The 20326-nt window shown below is 39.8% G+C and overlaps 1 protein-coding gene across 2 annotated transcripts; it reads left to right on the forward strand.

Moving 5' to 3' along the window:
* The first annotated feature begins 3063 nt into the window (after positions 1–3063).
* USPL1 (ubiquitin specific peptidase like 1) lies at positions 3064–19711 on the forward strand. 2 transcript variants are annotated; one of them, XM_057410401.1, is made up of 9 exons: positions 3064–3214; positions 7325–7491; positions 8041–8169; positions 9232–9889; positions 13860–13946; positions 14355–14484; positions 15660–15785; positions 16428–16588; positions 17750–19711. In XM_057410401.1, exons 2-9 carry the CDS (start codon positions 7393–7395, stop codon positions 19615–19617), a joined length of 3258 nt encoding a protein of 1085 aa, XP_057266384.1. In that variant the 5' UTR covers positions 3064–3214; positions 7325–7392; the 3' UTR covers positions 19618–19711. The 2 variants fall into 2 exon arrangements, with proteins under 2 accessions (XP_057266384.1, XP_057266382.1); XM_057410399.1 differs by lacking the exon at positions 3064–3214 and having other exon boundaries at positions 7081–7491.
* Positions 19712–20326: the final 615 nt, after the last annotated feature.

Raw genomic sequence — 20326 nt, forward strand, 5'->3', positions numbered from 1 at the left:
AAAGAGCGTTTGTTTTTCTCCTGTTATGCTACATGATCAGTGTACATGCCAAGGGGCTTCAGTCATGGAAAGAGCCCATTCTAGACACACTTTTTAGAAATATTGTAATAAATTAAAACTAATTCTTAAACTGTTTTGAAGTCTTTACTGCTGACGTAATCACAAAATTGGCGAATTATGCTTGAAAACACTGCAACAAGATTCAGGAAGTTAAATCAGGTATGTATGTTCATTTCCCTGAACCAAAGCAGCTTCAAAAACATATCAGAAAACCCTTCTACTCTTCTTATGTTAAGAAAGAGTAAAAAGGTACCTTTTAAAAAGGTAAAGACAGAAGTCAATAAAACCAGAAATAAGCCATGTGCTCAAACACTGTTAGTTAAATATGAACCAAACTGACACAATATGCCAGAAAAAACAACATTTGAGCAAACAGCAGCCTAAGTAGATGCCAGAGTCATTACAAGTCCACATCTGGAACACCCAAACCAATTCCTGGTGACTCTGGAGTTTTCATCATGTAGTAATTACTACTTTAAGACTTTTACTCAGACCAAATGAAGTTTTATTGTATTGTGAGATGAAAAATCTCAGTTTCCTTTCTTTGCCAACATGCAAACTCTCTTCTTCAAGCACATGTTAAAACCCAGGTCTGGAATTTTTCTTTGGCCCAAGCTTTCCTTTATTCAACTTGAATGTCAGGAAGGAAAAAAGGAGGGATACCAGTAAATCATACTGTGATACTTAACAGTATATAGAAAATACTTGAAATCATAGAATAGTTTGGGTAGGAAGGGACCTTTAAAGGTCATTTAGTCCAACCCCCCTGCAATGAGCAGGGACATCTTCAAACTTGACCAGGTTGAATGCTTCCAGGGATGAGGCATCTTCAACTTGTCTGGGCAACCCGTGCCAGTGTTTCACCACTCCCATCGTAAAATATTTCTTCTTACATCTAGTCTGAACCTACCCTGTTCTAGTTTAAAACCATTACCCATGGCCTATTGTATAGGCCCTATTAAAAAAATCTGTCCCCAAAATATGTTAACTTACAAAAAAAAAGCAGGGGAGGAAAAGAAGGGGAGGGGAGATATTATGTTAGCTTTAAAAATCGTAACAGCATCAAGTCATGAATTGTAAGTGATCAGAGAACTGTAATCTATACTGGAACTTTTTCAACATTAGTCCATACTAATAAGCAGGAAAAATGTCTATTTAATCATTCTAGTGCACACACAAACATAAGCAAACACCTTTAGCCATATCATCAGTTACAAAGTATATACTTGAAACAAAAGCTTATGCTTGGTGGAAGCCCAATCCAAAACAATGGGCTCTAGTCACCCCTGGGAAAAGTGAAAACCTAAACTACGAGGAAAACAAGCTAAAAACTGCACACAAGCAAGCACTGTATTTTAGTCATAAATAAATATTACTAGGGCTAAACCCACTTTACGAGTTCTAAAATACCACGAGTAAAATCACTGCATACATACAACTGCCTAATGAAACTACTTAACAACATTCTTCAGTGGACTATGTTATTTGACCATTTTTAACAGTTAAACAGAGCAACTGCAAAAGAGATTAAATACATTGCATTGGATGCACATGCAGAAACACCAGTCTCAGTGGCTGTAGAGACAGACAGTTCCTGCTCCTACTCAACGTATCACAAAGTGCTTTACACTCTTGATGCAAGTACACTGAAAAAAAATACATCCTCCACCATGAAAGCACTAATGAATCAAAACCCAAGCCCAGGCTCAAAAAAGTACTTCACATAAAATTATTGCCAAGTTTCATTGCAATCTTTCTCCAGTCAGGCAAATAATTTCCTCTGATAGAGAAAAATATCTTCAAACATTAATTCAAACTTCAAAACGTTGCTGTACAAATTAAAAGAACAGCTACAGTAAAATACGAGGTTACGGATGTTACAATGAAGCCAATACACTAACAAATTATTTCGCGAATATAAGTCATACAGTGTAAAAGAGTAAGGTGCCAGCAAAGCAGAGGCAGGCAATAATAGAGAAGGCTTTTTTTTTTTTTTTTTTTTTGGTGCTATCGCTAGAAAAATTCCCTGACTCATTCCCTCCTCCAGCCCCTAGATCTGTCTGCCTTGGACCACACTGACTGCCAGCCTTCTTGACGTAGCTGAAGGAGAGCACTGACCGCTGCTAAACGCCGCTGCCGTTTAGCTCCTTGCAGCTCACGCTCGAGGAAAAGGGGCCAATGCGGATTCAAATACTAGCATCAAAAACTGATCTCTTTCAGCCCGAGGCTCTTAATGCAGAAATACTCGCTGAGACCGAGAGCTCCACATCACCTCAGCTTCTTGAGGCTGAAGCATCCAAAACCGACTGCAAAGAATGCTCTAGGCTGTTAGATTTTCAACAGGGAGAGTGCGCATCACCACAGCGCTCCGGCAGAAGCAGGGCTGACGGAACCAGTGTCTCAGTGATAGGAGAGAAAGGCAAGCCGCGAGGTACCGAACCTCGGAAAAGGTTAAACCACACTCTGGGCGTGATTTTAAGCAGGTGTTCAATGAACTGCAGATTAATCAACTCCCTGCTCCAAGTACGCGCAAAGGCATGGCTAGAAGCCATGCGGCTGTGAGGCGGCAGCACGGTATTTTTCGGGGCCGCAGGCTTACAGAGGGCAGGGCTGCCGGCTCATGCCACAGCGCTGCAACGGGCGCAGCTACCGAGCTTCGCCCCTCGGTGGACGCAGGGAGCCCCTACAGGGCCCTTCCTTGCTCGGGCAGCCGACGGAAAGCGGTGCGGCGCCGACTCCTCGCAGGGTCTGCCCCCACGGAGGCGGGCAGGCCACGGCCCGCACCGTCCCCTCCCACCGCGCCGCGAGGGGGAAGGGCAGGAAAGAATACCTCAGGCCCGCTCGGGCCGCCGCCGCTCAGCGGCTCCGCCTCCGCTGCCTGCCGGGAGCTGGGCGGGCCGGGCCGGGCCGGCATGGCGGCGGGGAGGTGCCGGAAGCTGCGCAGCAGCCCCGCGGGCTGCCATGCGGGCCGCGTTTGACCCTGGCGGCCGCCTCGGGTTAACGGCGGCTGAGTAACGGCCGCCGTGTAACGGCCTCGCGGCGAGGGCCGTGCCCGCAGAGCTCACGTGTGGCGCGGGAAGGCCTCTGAGGGGGATCTTGGGGCTGGGGCCGCCAGCGCGGCGCGGGGAGGCAGAGGCATGGCGGCAGCCAGGAGGTGAGAGCGGGGCCCGGCGTGGGGCCCGCGGGCTGGGGGGGGGTTGTGTGCGGAGCTCTGCGGAGAGGCGGAGCCCTCTGGGAGGCTGCTGGTGCGTGGTCGGGGCTGGGGGCGAGAGGGTGTCTTACGGGTTCCTGAATGCCGACTGAGTATTTCATGTCAGTAGATGTGCAGTGAGGGGGCGCGGTGCGGCTGAAAGCACTCGTTGGTGAAAGGGTGCTCTTGGTGAGGTACTGCCGCACGTGTGTATGTGTTTGTACCCGTTGGTCAGGGTTGTTACCTTCTGACAATTGACTCCACGAACGCTTCTTTCTTCTGCAGTCTTTCCATAACATATGGATCGCCCTGGATGTCAATTAAGAACTGAGGAGGCTGTTTAACCACAGCTGTACCTTCAGCAGCAGAGCACCTTTAGGTGTTGTGGAAAGGGCAGCTGCCAGCCCAGGGGCCAGCACAGCCCTGGCAGTGGGCACCCTACATCCCTCTTCCCTCATCCTGTGCCATGTCCCTTCCTGTGATCTTGCATCTCTTGGCCACATCTATAATAAACTTCACTAGTTTAGGTTGTATTTTCCTTGTACCAACTGGCATTTTTTTTGGAAGTACTGAATGATTTGTCAACAAAACGTGTGTAGTCCCTATCCCTTGTCATGTGGCCTTGTTGAACCTCATGAGGTTTTCACTGGCCCACCTCTCAGGCCTGCCAAGGGCTTCCTGGATGGTGTCCCCTCCCTTCAGGGTATCAACTGCACCACAGCTTGGTATCATCAAGTTGTTGAGGGTGTACTCAATCCCACAGTCTGTGTCATTGACAAAGATACTACACAGTATTGGTCCCACTATGGACCCCTGAAGGGCAGTGGTCGTTACTGGCTTCTACTTGGGACATAGAGCCATTGACTGTAAGTCTTTAAGTGCAGCCATCTAGACAATGCCATAACCATCTAACAGTACATCCATCAAATCTGTATTTCCAAACCTCTACCTTTTTGTTGGTTTCGGTCTTCTGCCCTGTCAGCTCTGTACCTCATTGGACCTTTTCACAGGCTAATTTAACTTACTAGAAGAGCAGAAAAACTTGTGCTTTACTGATTTTTTTTTTTTTTTGCTGGTTTTTGAGTTCAGTTACCTGTGGAAAGTCTGACAAATGTGCTGTTAGAGAAGGTGGGGAGAGGGAAATGAGGATAGAGGAGACCTCCCTGTTTTGCAGCAGTGAGTCATTAGGTCAACTCTAATCAATGAAGCATGAGCATAACCTTAATAATTACACCAGGTCCGAAGCATAGTTTGAGTTACATTTTTCAAGTATTCAGGGTAAAGAAGGAAAGTAGCATAATTGGTTTAAAACATTACCTGGTAAGCTTGAAAATGCATTTCTCTGTACTTTCCCATCTGGAATGTGGAATTTACTTGAAGCTACAAATGGTTTGTTTCAGCCCTTGATACAGCAGTCTTTTAACTGGCTGGTTTTTTTGGCAGTTGTTGACAAGTTTTGTACATTGTGCAGAGATCACTACTAACTTGCTGTAATGTTACAAATATTGAAAAGTGCGGGCAAGCCAGTTGGTACCACTCTACATATGCAGTACTGGCACACCTGTTCTATTTGCTTGTTGAGTTTGTCTTTGATGTAAAAGGACAATTAATAATTTATTCTTAAGTTTATTATATTTTAAGTGCAGTAAAAGTCTTTACTCCAGTACTGTGGTGCTGGGTGATTACAATTGAGGAAGGTGTTGTACATCTCAGAACAGTATTTAAAAATAAGAGCAGAAATAACAGAAAACATAACAAAACCCTTGCTTTCCTTTTGAGAGTGATGACAGGCAAAACAGGGACTTGCAGAGAAATAAATGTTTTATAAACCCAAGGCAAGCTTAAAAAGGAATAACCTGAAGGTTGTTAGTGTTGCTAATCTTCTTGAGTGTGAGTTATATTTATGTGGTGAGAAATTGCCTGGAGTTCCAGTCATGTCATCTGTGTATTTTATTTACTCTGGAGAGCTGAGACTGCTGCAGGCCAAAGAATTGACTAAAAGCCCCCTGAACAATAGTTAGAGACATTTTCTTGTTAGCTATAGCATGGAGAGTAAAGTTGTTACCTGTTTTAGCATGGTTGATCTCTGCACAACCTGCATGACAAAAATCAAGTTCCTGGCTAGACTAAATATATGATAATAGAGTAGAGTCACAGTGTAATAGTGATATTGCCCCTGTGTGAAAAATTGGAGAGCTTGCCTTTGTAGTCCAACAAGCGTGTATACTCTCAGCTAATTCGTGAATTTTTAGCTTGATTGAGCGTGGGACAATGCTGTTTCTTGTACACCTTCCAAATCTACTTTGAAAACTAAACATGCTCTCTAAAGCATGTGGGTTCATATTTTTATGTACTTACTGTCCGTTACCACCATTAGTTTTAAAAGTCAGGGTATGCTGTCTTCACATGCTGCAGCCTGGTAATCCTGAGAAGAGCTGCTGAAGACACTGAAAGCATCAGTAAGACACACCATCATCTGATTTTGACCCACTCAAGTTGCTATTTAGAACTGATTTGAAATAAGTTGTTACATTTTTCTATTGAATTGGTTTTATTTATGCTCTGGTTTTGGTTGGTTTTTTTTTTAAGTATTCTGCCCAGTTCTGTACAGTCTGTCCTCGTCCAGGATTATAAATGGTTTTGGGTTAAACTAGTATTTACACAGGTCTCCAAGAATGCCTTGGGATTTTCTTTTTTCTGAAATGAACTATAATATGAGTTAGTGCAATAGTGTAAGAAAGGATTGAAAGGACATCATGGTGTGGGATAGGATGTTAGTCGGTGGAAATAATGAAAAAGAAACAGTCGTGGCTGAAGGAAGGGGATTAATACTGTTGACTTCGCAATTTAACTTGCCTTTTACTTCCTTCTTAACATCTTAAGGAGATACGTATTTATTCTAGGTTGTTCCATATGAAGTCAACAGGAGCAGAATGGTCCCTACAGTTCTAAACTTCAGTGTTTTTTCTGGCTGATTCAAGGTGTAGTTAGCTTCAGTGCCAGTGAATAGACTTAAGGAGCTGCATTCTGGTGTGTACCTGGTTCATACTGAAGTTGTTCTTCACAAACAGAATCATAGAATAGTTAGGGTTGGAAATGACCTTAAGATCATCTAGTTCCATCCTTCCCTCCCACTAAACCGTCTCACCCAAGACTCCATCCAGCCTGGCCTTGCACACTTGTCAGGGATGGAGCATTCACAGCTTCCTTGGGCAACCCGTTCCAGTGCCTCACCACCCTCACAGAACTTCTTCCTTACACCTAGCCTCAATTTCTCCTGTTTAAGTTTTAACCTGTTACCCCTTGTCATATCACTGCAGTCTGTGGTGAAGAGTCCCTCTCCAGCATCCTTGTAGAAACCCTTCAGAAAATAAGTTTCTGTGTATGTATGATATGTGAGAAGAGCAAAATTAGGCCCTGAATATGAGAAATCATTTGAAATAGAATATTCAGTGTCACATGTAAAACATGCAGTACAGTTATATAGTAGTGATAACTGTGGAAGAATTCTAGTTTGCTAGGATGTCTTTAACAGTGTTAAAATAACATCAGGAGAGGTTTCCAAAAGTGACAGTAACAGCAGGTTGCTCTTCTGTAGTTAAGAATTGTTACATTTGCAGGATAAACTTTTAATAGTTGATTATTCAGTAAATCCACTGTTTTGAAAGGTGCAACAGTAGCTTTTTTAAAAAAAAATGCTCAGCAGCAATTTCTAACTGTATGGGATCTTGTTGTACCCATGCTTTTGTTCTCTCTGAGGGTTAGGTGCAGTAAGCAGAGATGCTCAGGCACAACATCCACATTTCTGCAAAGCAGAAACTGGGACCTTGTAGAGTGCAAAGAATAGATAAGCTTGCAAATTCAGGGGCTAAAGCTGTTAAATTTATTACATGACTTAATGGAAGTTTTAAGTTCATAATCTGCACTAGAAAATAAGTATTTTCAGCTAAGAAAATACTCTTCTGAATTCATTTCCTCAGAATATACATGCTGCATTATTGTTGGTATCTTTTTTTTTTCCTCCAAATTTAATCTAATTTTTTTTAATTGTTTTATTCACTTCTTATTTTTCAGGAGTCTTTGAGAAAGCCTTAGTGGTCATGACATTGTTACAAGTGACATAAATTAGCCAGTGGCTCAGGATGATGGATACCCAGAAGACTACAAATGGTTTGCAAGTGATTGGAGAAGGGACTGGTATAGGGAAATCGACACTCCACATGGTGGGGTATTTGGGAAAAGTCAGTTGAAACTTGTTTTACATGTGTGCAAAGTTCATATTTTTCTCTGCTTTGAGAGATTTTTAATTGGTCTTAATTTTGCAAAAACACAAAAATCTCAAAATTATTTTCCACGGAAATCTATTAACAATGGCGAAAGATTACTTTAAGTAAATCTGTGCCTATGATTTTTTTACTGGCACTATTTTTACTGCTGTTTGCATTCCTATTTAAATTTATTTGTCTTTCAAAGGTCTGAGCTTGTGTTCCCTGGCAATAAGAGTCTGGTGGTTTAGTTCAAATAGAATGAAATATTATGTAATTGTGTTGTTAAAGATGCCTTATGAAATATTTGAATATTTAAATCAAAAAAATGAATTAATTTTAAACACTACTGTATGAATATGTATCTTATATTTTTAAAATCTAGTTTACTTTTTAATATTGGGTTAGCTATTACATTTAGAAGTTGCACGTTGGTTTTCTATCTTGATATGTATGTATGTCTTACCTTGTGATAACATATGAAATACATACGCTTATACTGCTTTTTCTTTTATATTTTTTCAGAACTGTAATCCTGTGGAAGTAGCTGCACATGAGCATTGTCCAGTCTGCAGAGAGAAGGGCCAGATCCAAGTTTTACGGACTTACCGCATTAATTTTCAAGAGTCTGTTTTTCTCTGTGGAAATCCTCTGGTATTACACTAATTAACAGGGGGTTTTGGTTTGCATATAGGCCTTTACCTTCAGTGTTTACACCTCTTTAAGTTCAGTATTTTGGTGATGGGAAGCAGACTGTTGAGAGAAGCCTTTGTTGCCTCTCGCTTTTCAGCTGCTGTTTCCGCTGTATGTGGGGAGGGTATAGCAATCCCATATGGACTGGTGACTTTAAACTAGTACAGACTAGGCTAGATATGAGTTGCTTTTGCCATCCCTCCCTGCTTCTAAATAATATTGAGAAATACAGGGACGTTGCCTGGGAAGCTAGGGATCAGGTCAGGAAAGCAAGGCCCAGTTGGAATTCAGTCTGGCCAGGGATGTCAGAGATAACAGTAGAGGCTTCTATAGGTATGTCGCAAACAAAAGACAGAGCAGGGATAATGTGGGGCGTTTCCAGGAGGGAACGAGAGAACTGGCTACCCTGGATTTGGAGAAGGCTGAGGTTCTCAGTGACTTCTTTGCCTCAGTCTTCACCAGCAAGTGCTCTGACCACACCACCCAAGTCTTGAAAGGCAAATGCAGGGACTGTGAGAATGAAGACCTTAGACCCATGGTAGAAGAGGATCAGTTTCGAGATTATCTTAGGACCCTGAATGTAAGTCCTTGGGACCTGATGAAATCTGTCCGTGGGTCCTGAAGGAGCTGTCAAATGAAGTTGCTAAGCCCCTGTCCATCGTATGTGAAAAATCATGGCAGTCAGGTGAAGTTCCTGATGACTGGAAAAAGGGAAATATAACCCCGATTTTCAAGAAAGGAAAAATGGAATACCTGGCTAACTGCAGACCAGTCAGTCTCACCTCTGTGCCTTGCAGGGTCATGGAGCAGTTTCTCCTTGAAACCATGGTAGGGCTCATGAAAAACAATGAGGTGGTTGGTGGCAGCCAACATGACTGAATATATCTAATGATTTCACTAAAATGCCACTTTATGGAAGTCCTACATTACATTTTTAAGAGTATGTTTTGTGGGTTTTTTTTAGATCTTGTTCACCTGAAATTGCTTTGTAGATTTCACTGTAACTTTCTTTCTTTCCTTTAGTGTATCTACCCTCTTGGTTATAAACCATTAAACAGCATAATTACTTCTGCTGATTCAGAAAATCATCAAGTTCCACCTACTGATAAGAAAAGGAAATTTTGTGGCATCAGTGACTTTCCTTCTGTTGAATCACAGCCAAAAAAAGCAAGAACTAATAATGTGGCAAATGGTGTGCACAGTATTAATACAGACCCTGTTGTCAAAAGCTGTCAGAATGGTTTATGTCTTCCCAAGTCAAGCCTACATGACATGTTACAAAATGACCAGCAAAAACCTAGTATCAGTGTGGAGGTCTGCACCCAGAAGGTGAATTTTGACACAACCACAAACACCAACAACTCTAAAGAGAGTTCACCTAATGCTTCTAGTCCTGGAGCTCAACTCTTGCCAAATTCTGAACTTTCCTCAACAACATCTGAAATTTTGCTCAAAGGTGATAAAGGTTCCACTAATAACACAGATTTATGTCTTCAGTGGAGAAATCTGCATAACCTTTGTTGGTTAGATTGTATTTTGTCAGCACTAGTACACTTAGAAACATTAACATTTCCTCTAGCAGAAGACTGTGATGATGGAAAATGTTTAGTTCAGGAACTCTTAACAAAATATAATCAAGCAACTGTGCTTCTGAATACCTGTAAAAGGAGTAAAGTAAAAGGTGAGTAAATTCAGCTGTTCTTTCTTCATACTCAGACTCATCTGCTACAAATATGTGGAATTTAGTACAGTTCCCTTAAATGTGCCTTCATTCTACTTCAAGTTCACAAAAGAATGATTCGCAACTCATTATCATGAATTTGCAGAGTAGTGTGCTTTATCTATCAGAATCCCAGTAACCTCTTTCTTGGGCAAACATGCACACTTTGAAGGAATTAAACACTAAGTATAACTTGAATTTTTTATTGTCATATCCTCCATACAGAATTTGTGATTTTTTTGTGCAATTGAACCTGACTTTGTTTCCTTCCTATCTGATGGTTAACATATTAGGATGTTGTTCTAATCTTAATCTACAAATTAATTTCCGTTGTGGCTTATATCCTTGTATAAGTGGGCAGTTGCCTTGTCACACCAAAAATAGTAAAGCTGGGAAGATATCTTGTCTTCTGGCTCCAGCTGCACTCACTGAAGGAATGCTTCCCCTAAAGTCTGCAAGCTGTGCTGTGCATGATAGCACTTCTAACCTGTTTTAGTCAAAATTGGTCAAACACATTAACCTGGTTCATACCTTCTTGAAAGGGTTTGTGAGTGTTACATGTGCAGCTTACTAGGTTTGAGGACTAACCTCCAAGCTCAGGGGTGGTGATGGGCAACTAGGGGCAACCTTCTGGGCAGCACAGCTGAGTCAGAGGAGGATGTGTCACTCTAATCAACTACTATGGCCTTTGATCAGCTCCTCTACTGTGTATTCAGTTTAAGACTTAAACTAAGATCTGTTTGTCTTAGTCCTCTTGAACTGACCCACTGGTGTCTTAAGTGAAATTCTAAGAGATCATCTATTAGAAAATTAATACTGATCTCTAGTTAGTCAGGGATGGAACCAGAGCCTTTCGTTCAGTTCCATTTGCAATGTAGCCTGGGGCAGGTGACCCATGGCTTGTTTCTTGCTTTCATAAATCCTTTGTGTTTCTGTTTTAAAAACATGTAGAAAAGGATAGGCAATAATTTAATAAATAGGAGCTGTAAAGCAGAGCTAATGGAATTAGTCAAAAGGTATTATTGGTGGCATCTGTGTGTCCAAACTAGCAAAAGGATTCAGTGAGGATGACAGCTGACAAACCAACAGGTAAGGATGGGCTTTACTTCCTACAGCCTTTATATTCAGGGGCTGTTCTCAGGTGTTTTTTTTACCTTCTCTTGGCCATCCATTGTGCTCCATGACAGCTGCATATTCTTTTAGAGATATTTTATTCTGTCTATTGCTCTTGGAGAAGTTCTGGATACAAATGACACGTTACATTGGGTCCAAGGTTCACAGATTAGCATGGGAAGAGTTACATTGGTAGGGATCCTTCAGCAACTGCATCTATGTAAGGGCAGATGCATTGACACTGCTTGTGCAGTGCTGACACATTTACATTTATGTTAGAATTTGCTTTATGGAATAGCACTAAAGGCATAAAATAAAACAGGATATAAATAATTTCAGTTTAAATTCCATCCACAGCTTCATGCCATAAGGTCTTTCCCCTGAGTCTCCAAATGATCCTAAATTCTGTAGCTTTTGGGGAAGCTGGGAACGGTATTGGAACCAAACTTTGCAGCTGAAGATCATCCTGCTTAATTTCTAATATCTGATTGCAGAAACAGTTCTACACCTAGCAGTGGATCTCTTCTGCAATTTTGATCAAATTTTGAAGAAGTCATTTAAATGTTAATAGCTGCTTATATAAAAATTAATGGTATCTTTATCAAATTGGGCCAAATGTACCTAATATGGATTTGGATCTTACTTCAGGCTCTGGTTTGAAAATGTTAATCAGTGATAAAAATGACTTAGAATAAATTTTTTTGTGAATTCCAGTAATAATGTCTGGGTACACAACCATCAAGTAAATGGAATTTCTGTTATCTTAATCTGAAAGAGGACTGAGCCATTAAACTGGCCTAAATCATGAGGAAACATGTAAGACCCCTCATGAAAGTGTTTGCAGCTGTGTTCTTCCACCACGTGTTGCATGGGGATTCCATTATAGTAACTTGGAGCTGTTAGTGTCACAATATTGCCATCATTACATGTTCAAAATATGAGTCACATCCGCAGCACTCCTGAATGTTCTAATATCGTAAATGTGTGTAGTGTTTTACTTTCAATTCTGGTTTCTAAGCCTTTAGAGGGGAAACTGACTGTCCCAATAGAGTGTGAAATTTTAAGGGTCACATCCGGCCTGGAGTAGTAATACAGCCTCCTTCCTCTTGGCCACTCCCAGGGATGCCATTTACCTTCTCCTGCCAAGGTGAAGAGTTTTTTCTCTGAGCTCCTGTGTCTCTTAGCCTCATCACTGCTGCCTGCTGCTTTTCACCACTTTCTAATCTTTGTCTTTTCTCCCCATCTCATTATTTATTTCCTGTGTGCATCTTTTCTGCCTGTGGTCCTCGTTTGATGTGAGAGGTGGCCGTTACCCCGTTTCCTCCTGGTGAACTGTAGAGAATGGCACCTCCCTTTCTAGCTTTAGCTGTTTTAAATAATAAGGTGGTCTTTCTGAGTGAGGAGCAGCTAATGAATTGTTAGCCCTTCATAATGGTATGTGGTGTTACTTCTCCCAAGTAACAAGTGCTAGGACAAGAGGAAATGGCCTCAAGCTGTGCCAAGGGAGGTTTAGACTGGGTATTAGGGAAAATTTCTTCACTGAGAGGGTGCTAAGGCATTGGAACAGGCTGCCCAGGGAAGTGGTGGAGTCACCATCCCTGGAAGTGTTCAAAAAATGTGTAGATGAGGCCCTTAGTGACCTGGTTTAGTGGTGGTCTTGGCAGTGCTGGGGTAATGGTTGGACTTGATGATCTTAAAGGTCTTTTCCACCCTAGTTGGTTCTACGATTTTTTTTTTTTTCTTTCAATAGACATTTCAGGATAAATGTGTTTAAATATATAAAATACAGTCCCAGAAGAGCATTAGAGAACTTTAAGAAGGTCATATCTTTCCTGGGAAAAATAATAGGTGTAGCAAAAATCATTTCATCTACCTTGTGGCATAGAATACATACTCTATTACAGGGCGAGGGGGTGGTGGTCCAGAAATATTCTGAAGTAGTTCATATATTCTGCTTTCCAGGAATCTTCACATTTCCAGGAACTGCTGGAAAACAAAGTAGTTTGTTTGGGCAACAGTGGATAGGTGATTGAATGAAAATTGTTGTGGAGAATAGGTGCAGTGTTCATTCTGCTTCTCTCTGCAGTTTTTAAGCCTCTTTTACATAAGCTGTTTTTAAAAAGAATTAAAAGCCATAGAGCAGCAAGAAACTTTTTTACCTTTTTTATATGCATAGATTTTGTAAGGAGTAAATAGTCTTAGCAGCTGCTCTAAATCCTTCAATTTTTACAAGTTGTGATCATGATTGTGTAGTAGAAGTTACATTCCTGCTTGTGCTTAAAGAATGTGTTTATGTAGAAACAGCATGTTTTATTATGAAGTGTGTAGCATTCAAAAGCATGTAAGCAAATTTTCGCACTTTTGATCTTAATGTTTAGGGTTTAAAATCATCTTTTAATCTCTGAATCTCCAGGGTTACACTGTCATTGAATCATAGAATGGTTTGGGTGGGAAAGGGCCTTAAGATCATCTAGTTCCAGCCCCCTGCCATGGGCAGGGACACCTTCCACTATATCTTTGCATGTTGTTAGTATCTAACTGTTGGTACACACTAAGCCATAATTTAAGTCAGGTCAAGTATAATTTCTGGTTAGCAGACTGCAGTAAAGTGTGAATAACTTGTGTAAATTCTTCTATAATTTTCCAATCGGTTAATACCAGACACTGGCTGTTTTACCAACAGTTTCAAGCAAGTATGCGTCAATATGAAAGGCATTAGCTGGCAGAGAATGAGTGCATGTTAGGGGTACATATGTGTGTGAAAGGGTGGGGGTGTTACACATAAATACATGACGACATTACGTATTTTTTTCCTTAGATGTTCTTCCAAAAGCAGAATCTCATCTCAATGAAATCAGAAACAGAATGTTTGCACAGCTTCAGACTCGGCTTAAATGTGAAGTTGGTAAGTAATTAGTGCAGCATCTCTTTATTTACTTTCCAGAAACTCTCCATATAATACCTTGTATATCAGTACATAAAAATATGTATGTACATACTAATGTAAGGCAGTTTTCACGTACCTCATTCTTACTAGTGACATACATATACTTTACAGTGTGATCAGCTGTTTTGAATGGTTTTGACTTTCGAGAGAGCATAATCTTATCTTTGTAGCTATGCTTTACTCAAGAAATTGTCAGTGAGAACAACCTAATAACATGGTTCAGTCTCTTTGCTGTGAGGATTAGAAATATAGCCTTGAATAACTGCAATGAAAATAATAGTAATAAGCTTATTTTCTTCCTTTTTTGAAGTACTGGAAGCTGATTTCAAATAGTCAGTGACTGTTTCTTCTGTCCCATCTTTGCAGGTAAGAAGGAGAGTCCAGTGTTTGCACTGCCTCTGCTCTTACAACTGGATCAACAAGCTGAGAAACTATTCTTGCATTCATTTTCATGGAAGTTTGAATGTGTATGTTGTGGCTACAAATACCAGAACCGGTGAGGTTTTTATCTAAGTAGCTTCTATAGAACTGTTCTGTTGTTTTAAAATCTGCATATAATAGTTGATTTTCTTCATATCTCCAGATCTCACCAACAGCTTAAACTTGTTGGTGAAGTTTTAAGTGCTTTAAGATCTACTTTTTTAAGTTAGTGTCTAGGGCAACCATATTGTCACTTAAAAAAGAAATAATAGGTAATTGTGTGAGTCCCTGACCATACTCTGAGATTTTGCTGAGAATTGTTGTGGTTCTAACAAATACAAGCCTAGTACACTTTTGCTATTGAGGAATGTCTGTAATACTCATTTGGATTACAAAGAATCAGAGATTCTCTCACATGAATTACCTATTCTAAAATAGTATTACAGGGAATTAATTTCTTGAGAATTTATTTACTTCTGCATAGCTGGAGGTACAAGCTAGTAACTTAAGCGCCTTTAAAGTCATCGGGAAGAGAGACACCTTCAGAAGACAGCTCACAACTTGAAAAATACCTGTTTCTCTCCCCTGTCTTAGGTTTATACAATAGAATTCTAGATCCACAAGTGAGATGAGATAAATGCTGTTAGTTACACTGCCAGCTAATGTATGGTCATGGTTAATAGGGTGTGTTCAAAGGCCTTTGTTACGTGCTCTGGTTGGTTTTTTTAAAGTTGAAAAACTAGGTTAGGCTGAATATAAAGAAAGTCCTTTCTGTAGCTAATGAATGAATATGCTGTTATGTCACTTTAATATCCTGTACATTGTATTTTTATACAATGTAACTTCTGTGTAATCTTTGCTGCCAGTGTACTGTTTTTTGAAAACAAGACCTTGTGTAAGATGGATTGTGAGGTAATTTGTTGCCTCTTCCTCTCTCCTTGAGATTCTACATTAGCCAGTAAATTGCGCAGAACCTGGTACAAGGTCTGTCTTTTCTGTTGGAAAGGAAATGGACATAACATGCTTAGGGGGAAAGAGCAAATACTGTGAATCTGAAGGCCACAGAGCTCCTGAAAACAAGTGGTGACTTTTGGAATTCACACAAATGGCATGAATATGAATAGAATTTGGCTTTGCCTTAATATTTTTATAACTTTTTTCTCCTAATGTGTGTATTTATTGTGTTCTGATCAACAACTCATCTTAACACTTTTTTTTCTTTTTCTTTTTTTACTCTGTGTCTGTATCCAGATTAAGGAAAACACTAACAACATTCACAAATATAATCCCTGATTGGCACCCACTTAATGCTATTCATGTTGGACCATGTAATAACTGTAGTGATAGATCTCAAAGAAGACAGATGATTTTGGAAAAGTAAGTTTGAATACATGAACTTGAAAGTAAAATACATAAAATGCTGAGAATTTACTGAACATGTCACTTTTAAACCCAAACTATTATCTTGGGTTTACAGAGGTTCTAAACATTAAATTCTGATAAATACTCACTTTTTAAGATTATAGATAATTCTTAAATTCTGAAATTACAAACAATGTTTAATAAACATGAAACAGCAGTTTTTAACGTGCTGACCAGCGCATGTGTTTGAGCCAGGTCATAAATACTTACTTCCAAGTAGTAAATATAGACAACTGATATCCAGTGTCAGCCATTTCACACCCCCTGCCATTGGTGGATAAAAATGTTGTTTGATCGTCCATTTACAAGTTGGACTGCAGAACAACCTTTCCTACTGTGGTTATGGCACATTTGTGTCCTATTTTTTTCACATTTTCCCCACTCCCCAAATCCTTTACGTGGTACTGTTTTTTCCCCAGTCCATAACAAAATGGAATATACGGTTGGGGTATTCTTACCCTTTGACTACTGTGCAATCTGAAGAGTCCTATGTGGGAGTAGAATAGAAAGGGCAGGACTCTTTGAGACACTTTTTCATGAGAAACTTTTGCCACTCTTTTGTTAATATAAACTGATTCTTTATTGTTTCTTTATTAGAGTACCCTCAATATTAATGTTACATTTCGTAGAAGGCTTGCCACATAACAACCTGGAGAACTATTCATTTCAGTTTGAAGAAAACACCTACAAAATAACATCTGTTGTTCAGTATCAAACAGATAAGCAACACTTCATAACCTGGTCTTTGAATTCTGATGGTAAGAACCGTAAATTCTATTGTAATACTTCATGAGTCTACATCAAATACTGTTTTAGGGGTTACTGCAATACTCTCAACAGTCCGTATATAAGAATGAGAATTTGTTTTGTCTGGATTCCAAACTTCATATTAAAATGTTGTGAATAATTGTGGGAACTTTGTTACTCAAGGGGAAAGTTTCAGTTTGCTTTAACTGAAAAGTGTCTTGTCCTACACTGTACTCGCTGGCAAAAGTTATTTGGGTAAAGCTGTTTTCCTTGATAACTTTGTAAAAGTTAAAAAATACAGTGTGAGCACAGCTGTGGGACATACAGTATTGATTAGTTTGAAGTCAGTTACTAATCCATTCTTGGCTGAAAGCAGAAGAACATACGGAACTACCGGCATTAATTAAGTTTCTTTTCATTTCTGAACTTTATTGCATCTGAGGGGTGGGAGTTACAAATCTATGTTAGAAATGTGACTAATGGTGTGATGGTTATGCCATTGACAGGAATGCCGTAATCAGAGAAGAAGAAAAGTTGATATTTTGATTCTCATGATTCCATAAAGGGAATGGAGTGCAGTCTTATCAAGTGTGATCACATGAAAATTGTCTAAATCACAGTGCCAGAGTTTAAGATGTAGGGAGAGGAAGCAGCTGGGAAGTGCCTAGTTAGGAACATCCTATGCATCCTATATATCTATTTTTAAATTCTTAAAGCTGTAAAATATTTGCTCATGATCTATTAACAGTTTGCAGAAGATGATGCAGATTATTAGATGAGCAATTTATCTTTAAATCCTGCGCCTCCCACCCAGCCAATGTAAAAGCCTGCATAGAAACATTATTTGAGAGCTGGCTCTTCTCTCAGACCTGTGCAGGTGTTTTCAGACAAGATGTCAGCATCATTAGCTTAAATAAAAACAACCCCTTAGCTTACTTTTTCTGTGTTGACCTGCTCTGACCTGCAATAATATTGCTGCAAATTCTGCTTGTGTTTGATCTTTTTCCAGTGGAAATCTCCCAGTTTTCTCTGATGTAATAAAGAATGGAGAAAACCTTTATTTTCTGCTTGCCAGGGGAATGGGGTAATACAAATATTTGGCAAGTGTCTGAGGATAGTGACTTCAATTTTAAGTCTTTGAGTCTCTACACTGGTTGCTATTTATTTTCCAGGAAGTTGGCTTGAATGTGATGATTTAAAGGGGCCATATTGCAAGAGGCATATAAGTTTTGAAGTTCCTCCTTCAGAGATTCATATTGCTATCTGGGAAAGGAAAACATCACATGTGCCAGAAGAAGCGAATAGAAATATTGAAGATTTTCCTTTTAATAATGTACAGTCAAATTCCACAGTGTTGCACTGTGGTTTTGATAACACTGTAGAAAAAACACATGCAGAACATCTCAAAGAGGATTCTGCAAGAAATCCAGATGAGAAACAGCAGCAGATAGCTGAGGATGAAAGTATTGTGCCAGATTTTCTAAACCATGAGGAACATGATGGTCTTGCAACACTGATGCTTGAAGAAATTCAAGTTAACTCAGAAGGTAAATCGCTGCTGAATGGACAAGTGGTGGGAAATAACCCTGTTGTTGAAATGGGCACAACCCAAAATCAAGAATTAGATCTTTCACCTAACACTCTGTGTACAGGAGGGTTTGCTGGAACTAGGCTAGCTATGAGCAATAAATGCACGTTATATGAAGATTCCAGCATCTGCTTATCTCTAGAAAAGTTGAACCCAGCAAATATTAATCCTCCTGTGCCCAAAACCCACCATCCTGACCTGTCTGACTCACTTGCTCAAAGAACAGATGGCAGAACTAATTTGCATGGAGGATTAAATTCAGAACTACAGCTAAACAAGAAGTTGTCGCCAGTAGAGAATATACAAAAATCACCCGACTTAAAAGATGCAAGCAAAACTCTAATGAATTCTCAGGTTGCCGGTTCTGCTGCTGCCAATAATTCCTTTCAGCCTTCACACAAAGACCAAAAAAGAGGATTTGTAGGAAGCTGGGTAAAGAAATTATTAAACAAGAATAATTCTTTTATGCCTTCGAGTGCCTCAGCTCTCAAGAATGAAAGAAGTTACAAAACTCCCTCAATGCAAAAAATAAGTGAGGTGCGGTTGCCAGTTAAGGGAGCAAGTAACTTTGGTGGATTTCAAAGCAGAGGTACAAACAAAACCACTGAGGCCCTGAAGTCACTGGTTCCTCAGAGCAATAATACTCATCCTTTATCAACTTTCAAAGGATTTTCTCAAAGCACGCGTCTTCCAACATCAAGTCATACCACTACTGAAGGTCCAACTTGGACTAAGTCAGGAAATACTTTAGGTACCTCAGGTAAAGTGAGTCAGTTCCATTCACATAGCCATAACCCTGGGAAGGCAGAAGAGTCAGATACTGACCAAACAAAAAAACTTCGGCTAAAACTGTTAAAAAAACTTAATGCTAAGAAGAAGAAGTTGGCTTCATTAGATAGGCTGGCAGTGGAACAGGTGAAACATGGAAAACTTGTGAATGGAGATGTAAGCACTGCACCACAGACTGAATCTCACAATGACAGTGAATTATTGCAGAGCTTTTTAAGGGAGCTGCAGTGTCAGATTGATGCCGCAGATAATGAATCCGAATTCAGCACAAACTCTGTATCAGGGTGCACTAGCAATGATGAAATACTGGCGGAATTACTGTCCCCCGCTTCAACAGTTGCTTCTTTAGAGGCTCCAAAAAGTGAGGATGAATGTATGTATATGGAAATGGTGGATAGCAGTGTTCCAACAACAGCGTCCGATGAGAAGACCAATGTGCCACATGCAGCAGTGACAAGTGAGGACCATAATTATTACAGTCCTGTAAAGGACAGTAATTCAGAACTTCATACAGTAAGCAAATCCAGTGTGAAAAAACTTGCTTTTGAAAGTCTTACGAGGGAGGACATCCTTGAAGACCTGTTCTCCATTTCAGCACCGAGCTCAATGGCAGGTGACATAGACTTACCTCATTTTGATGAAACTTTGTTTGAAACATGGTAAATATTCGGTTTCTTGGGTTTGAGTATTTTTCAATATTATGTATATTTTGAAACAAAGCACTATTAAATTATGTTTTCTAACTAGTTTAGTTGCACACTGGCTGTACTTGAACAATTTCTATTTGAGGTTGGTTTCTTTTATTATTTTATTGTAGCAGACAATAAGGTTTTAATGCATTTTATTATTCTGAGAAGCAGTTATTTTACCTGTCAGATATAATTACAACTTTTAGCTTAAAAACACCTATGAGTCTTCATTTTTTGCTGTTTTTAATATGGAAAACTTACCCATATTCTACTGAGTTTGAGAAATAATAAACTTCAGTAGTCTTAATGATGTAATGGTGTAAGAAATACTGTTTAGGTAGTAGTGATCACCCAATTCCTGAAGTTACTTTATCTGACATTCAAGAAAAATCCCAAGAAAACGAAAGTACCTTCTCTAACCAGAGATGTTTGCATCCTTTGATACAAAGATCATTTGCAACAGTAAACTGGAGGCTGGTATTCTGCTAGGAACTCTGTTCTCAGAATTACGGCTGTGTAAATTCACTCTGGTGTGTCCATCCCTTGGATCCAAGGAAGGGCAGATGCAGGGCAGAAATTTTCCTATTTAAATTTACAGCATGTACTGAATTTTAATCCTGGGTAACTGAAAATATAATTTGGTAGAATAGTCTTCTGAGCCAGGTTATTTTTAAAGTAAAATT

This window comes from Pezoporus wallicus, unplaced genomic scaffold (assembly GCF_028554395.1).
Source record: "Pezoporus wallicus isolate ANWC-B61680 ecotype Strahan unplaced genomic scaffold, APGP_CSIRO_Pwel_v1 contig_1876, whole genome shotgun sequence".
Taxonomy (NCBI): domain Eukaryota; kingdom Metazoa; phylum Chordata; class Aves; order Psittaciformes; family Psittacidae; genus Pezoporus; species Pezoporus wallicus.

Excerpts from the sequence above, each read along its gene's own strand:
- USPL1 (XM_057410401.1), top strand. The coding sequence starts at position 7,393 with ATGATGGATACCCAGAAGACTACAAATGGTTTGCAAGTGATTGGAGAA. Across the intron at positions 9,890-13,859 it reads TAAAAGGAGTAAAGTAAAAG|ATGTTCTTCCAAAAGCAGAA; the intron begins GTGAGTAAATTC and ends TTTTTTCCTTAG. Across the intron at positions 15,786-16,427 it reads AGACAGATGATTTTGGAAAA|AGTACCCTCAATATTAATGT; the intron begins GTAAGTTTGAAT and ends TTTCTTTATTAG.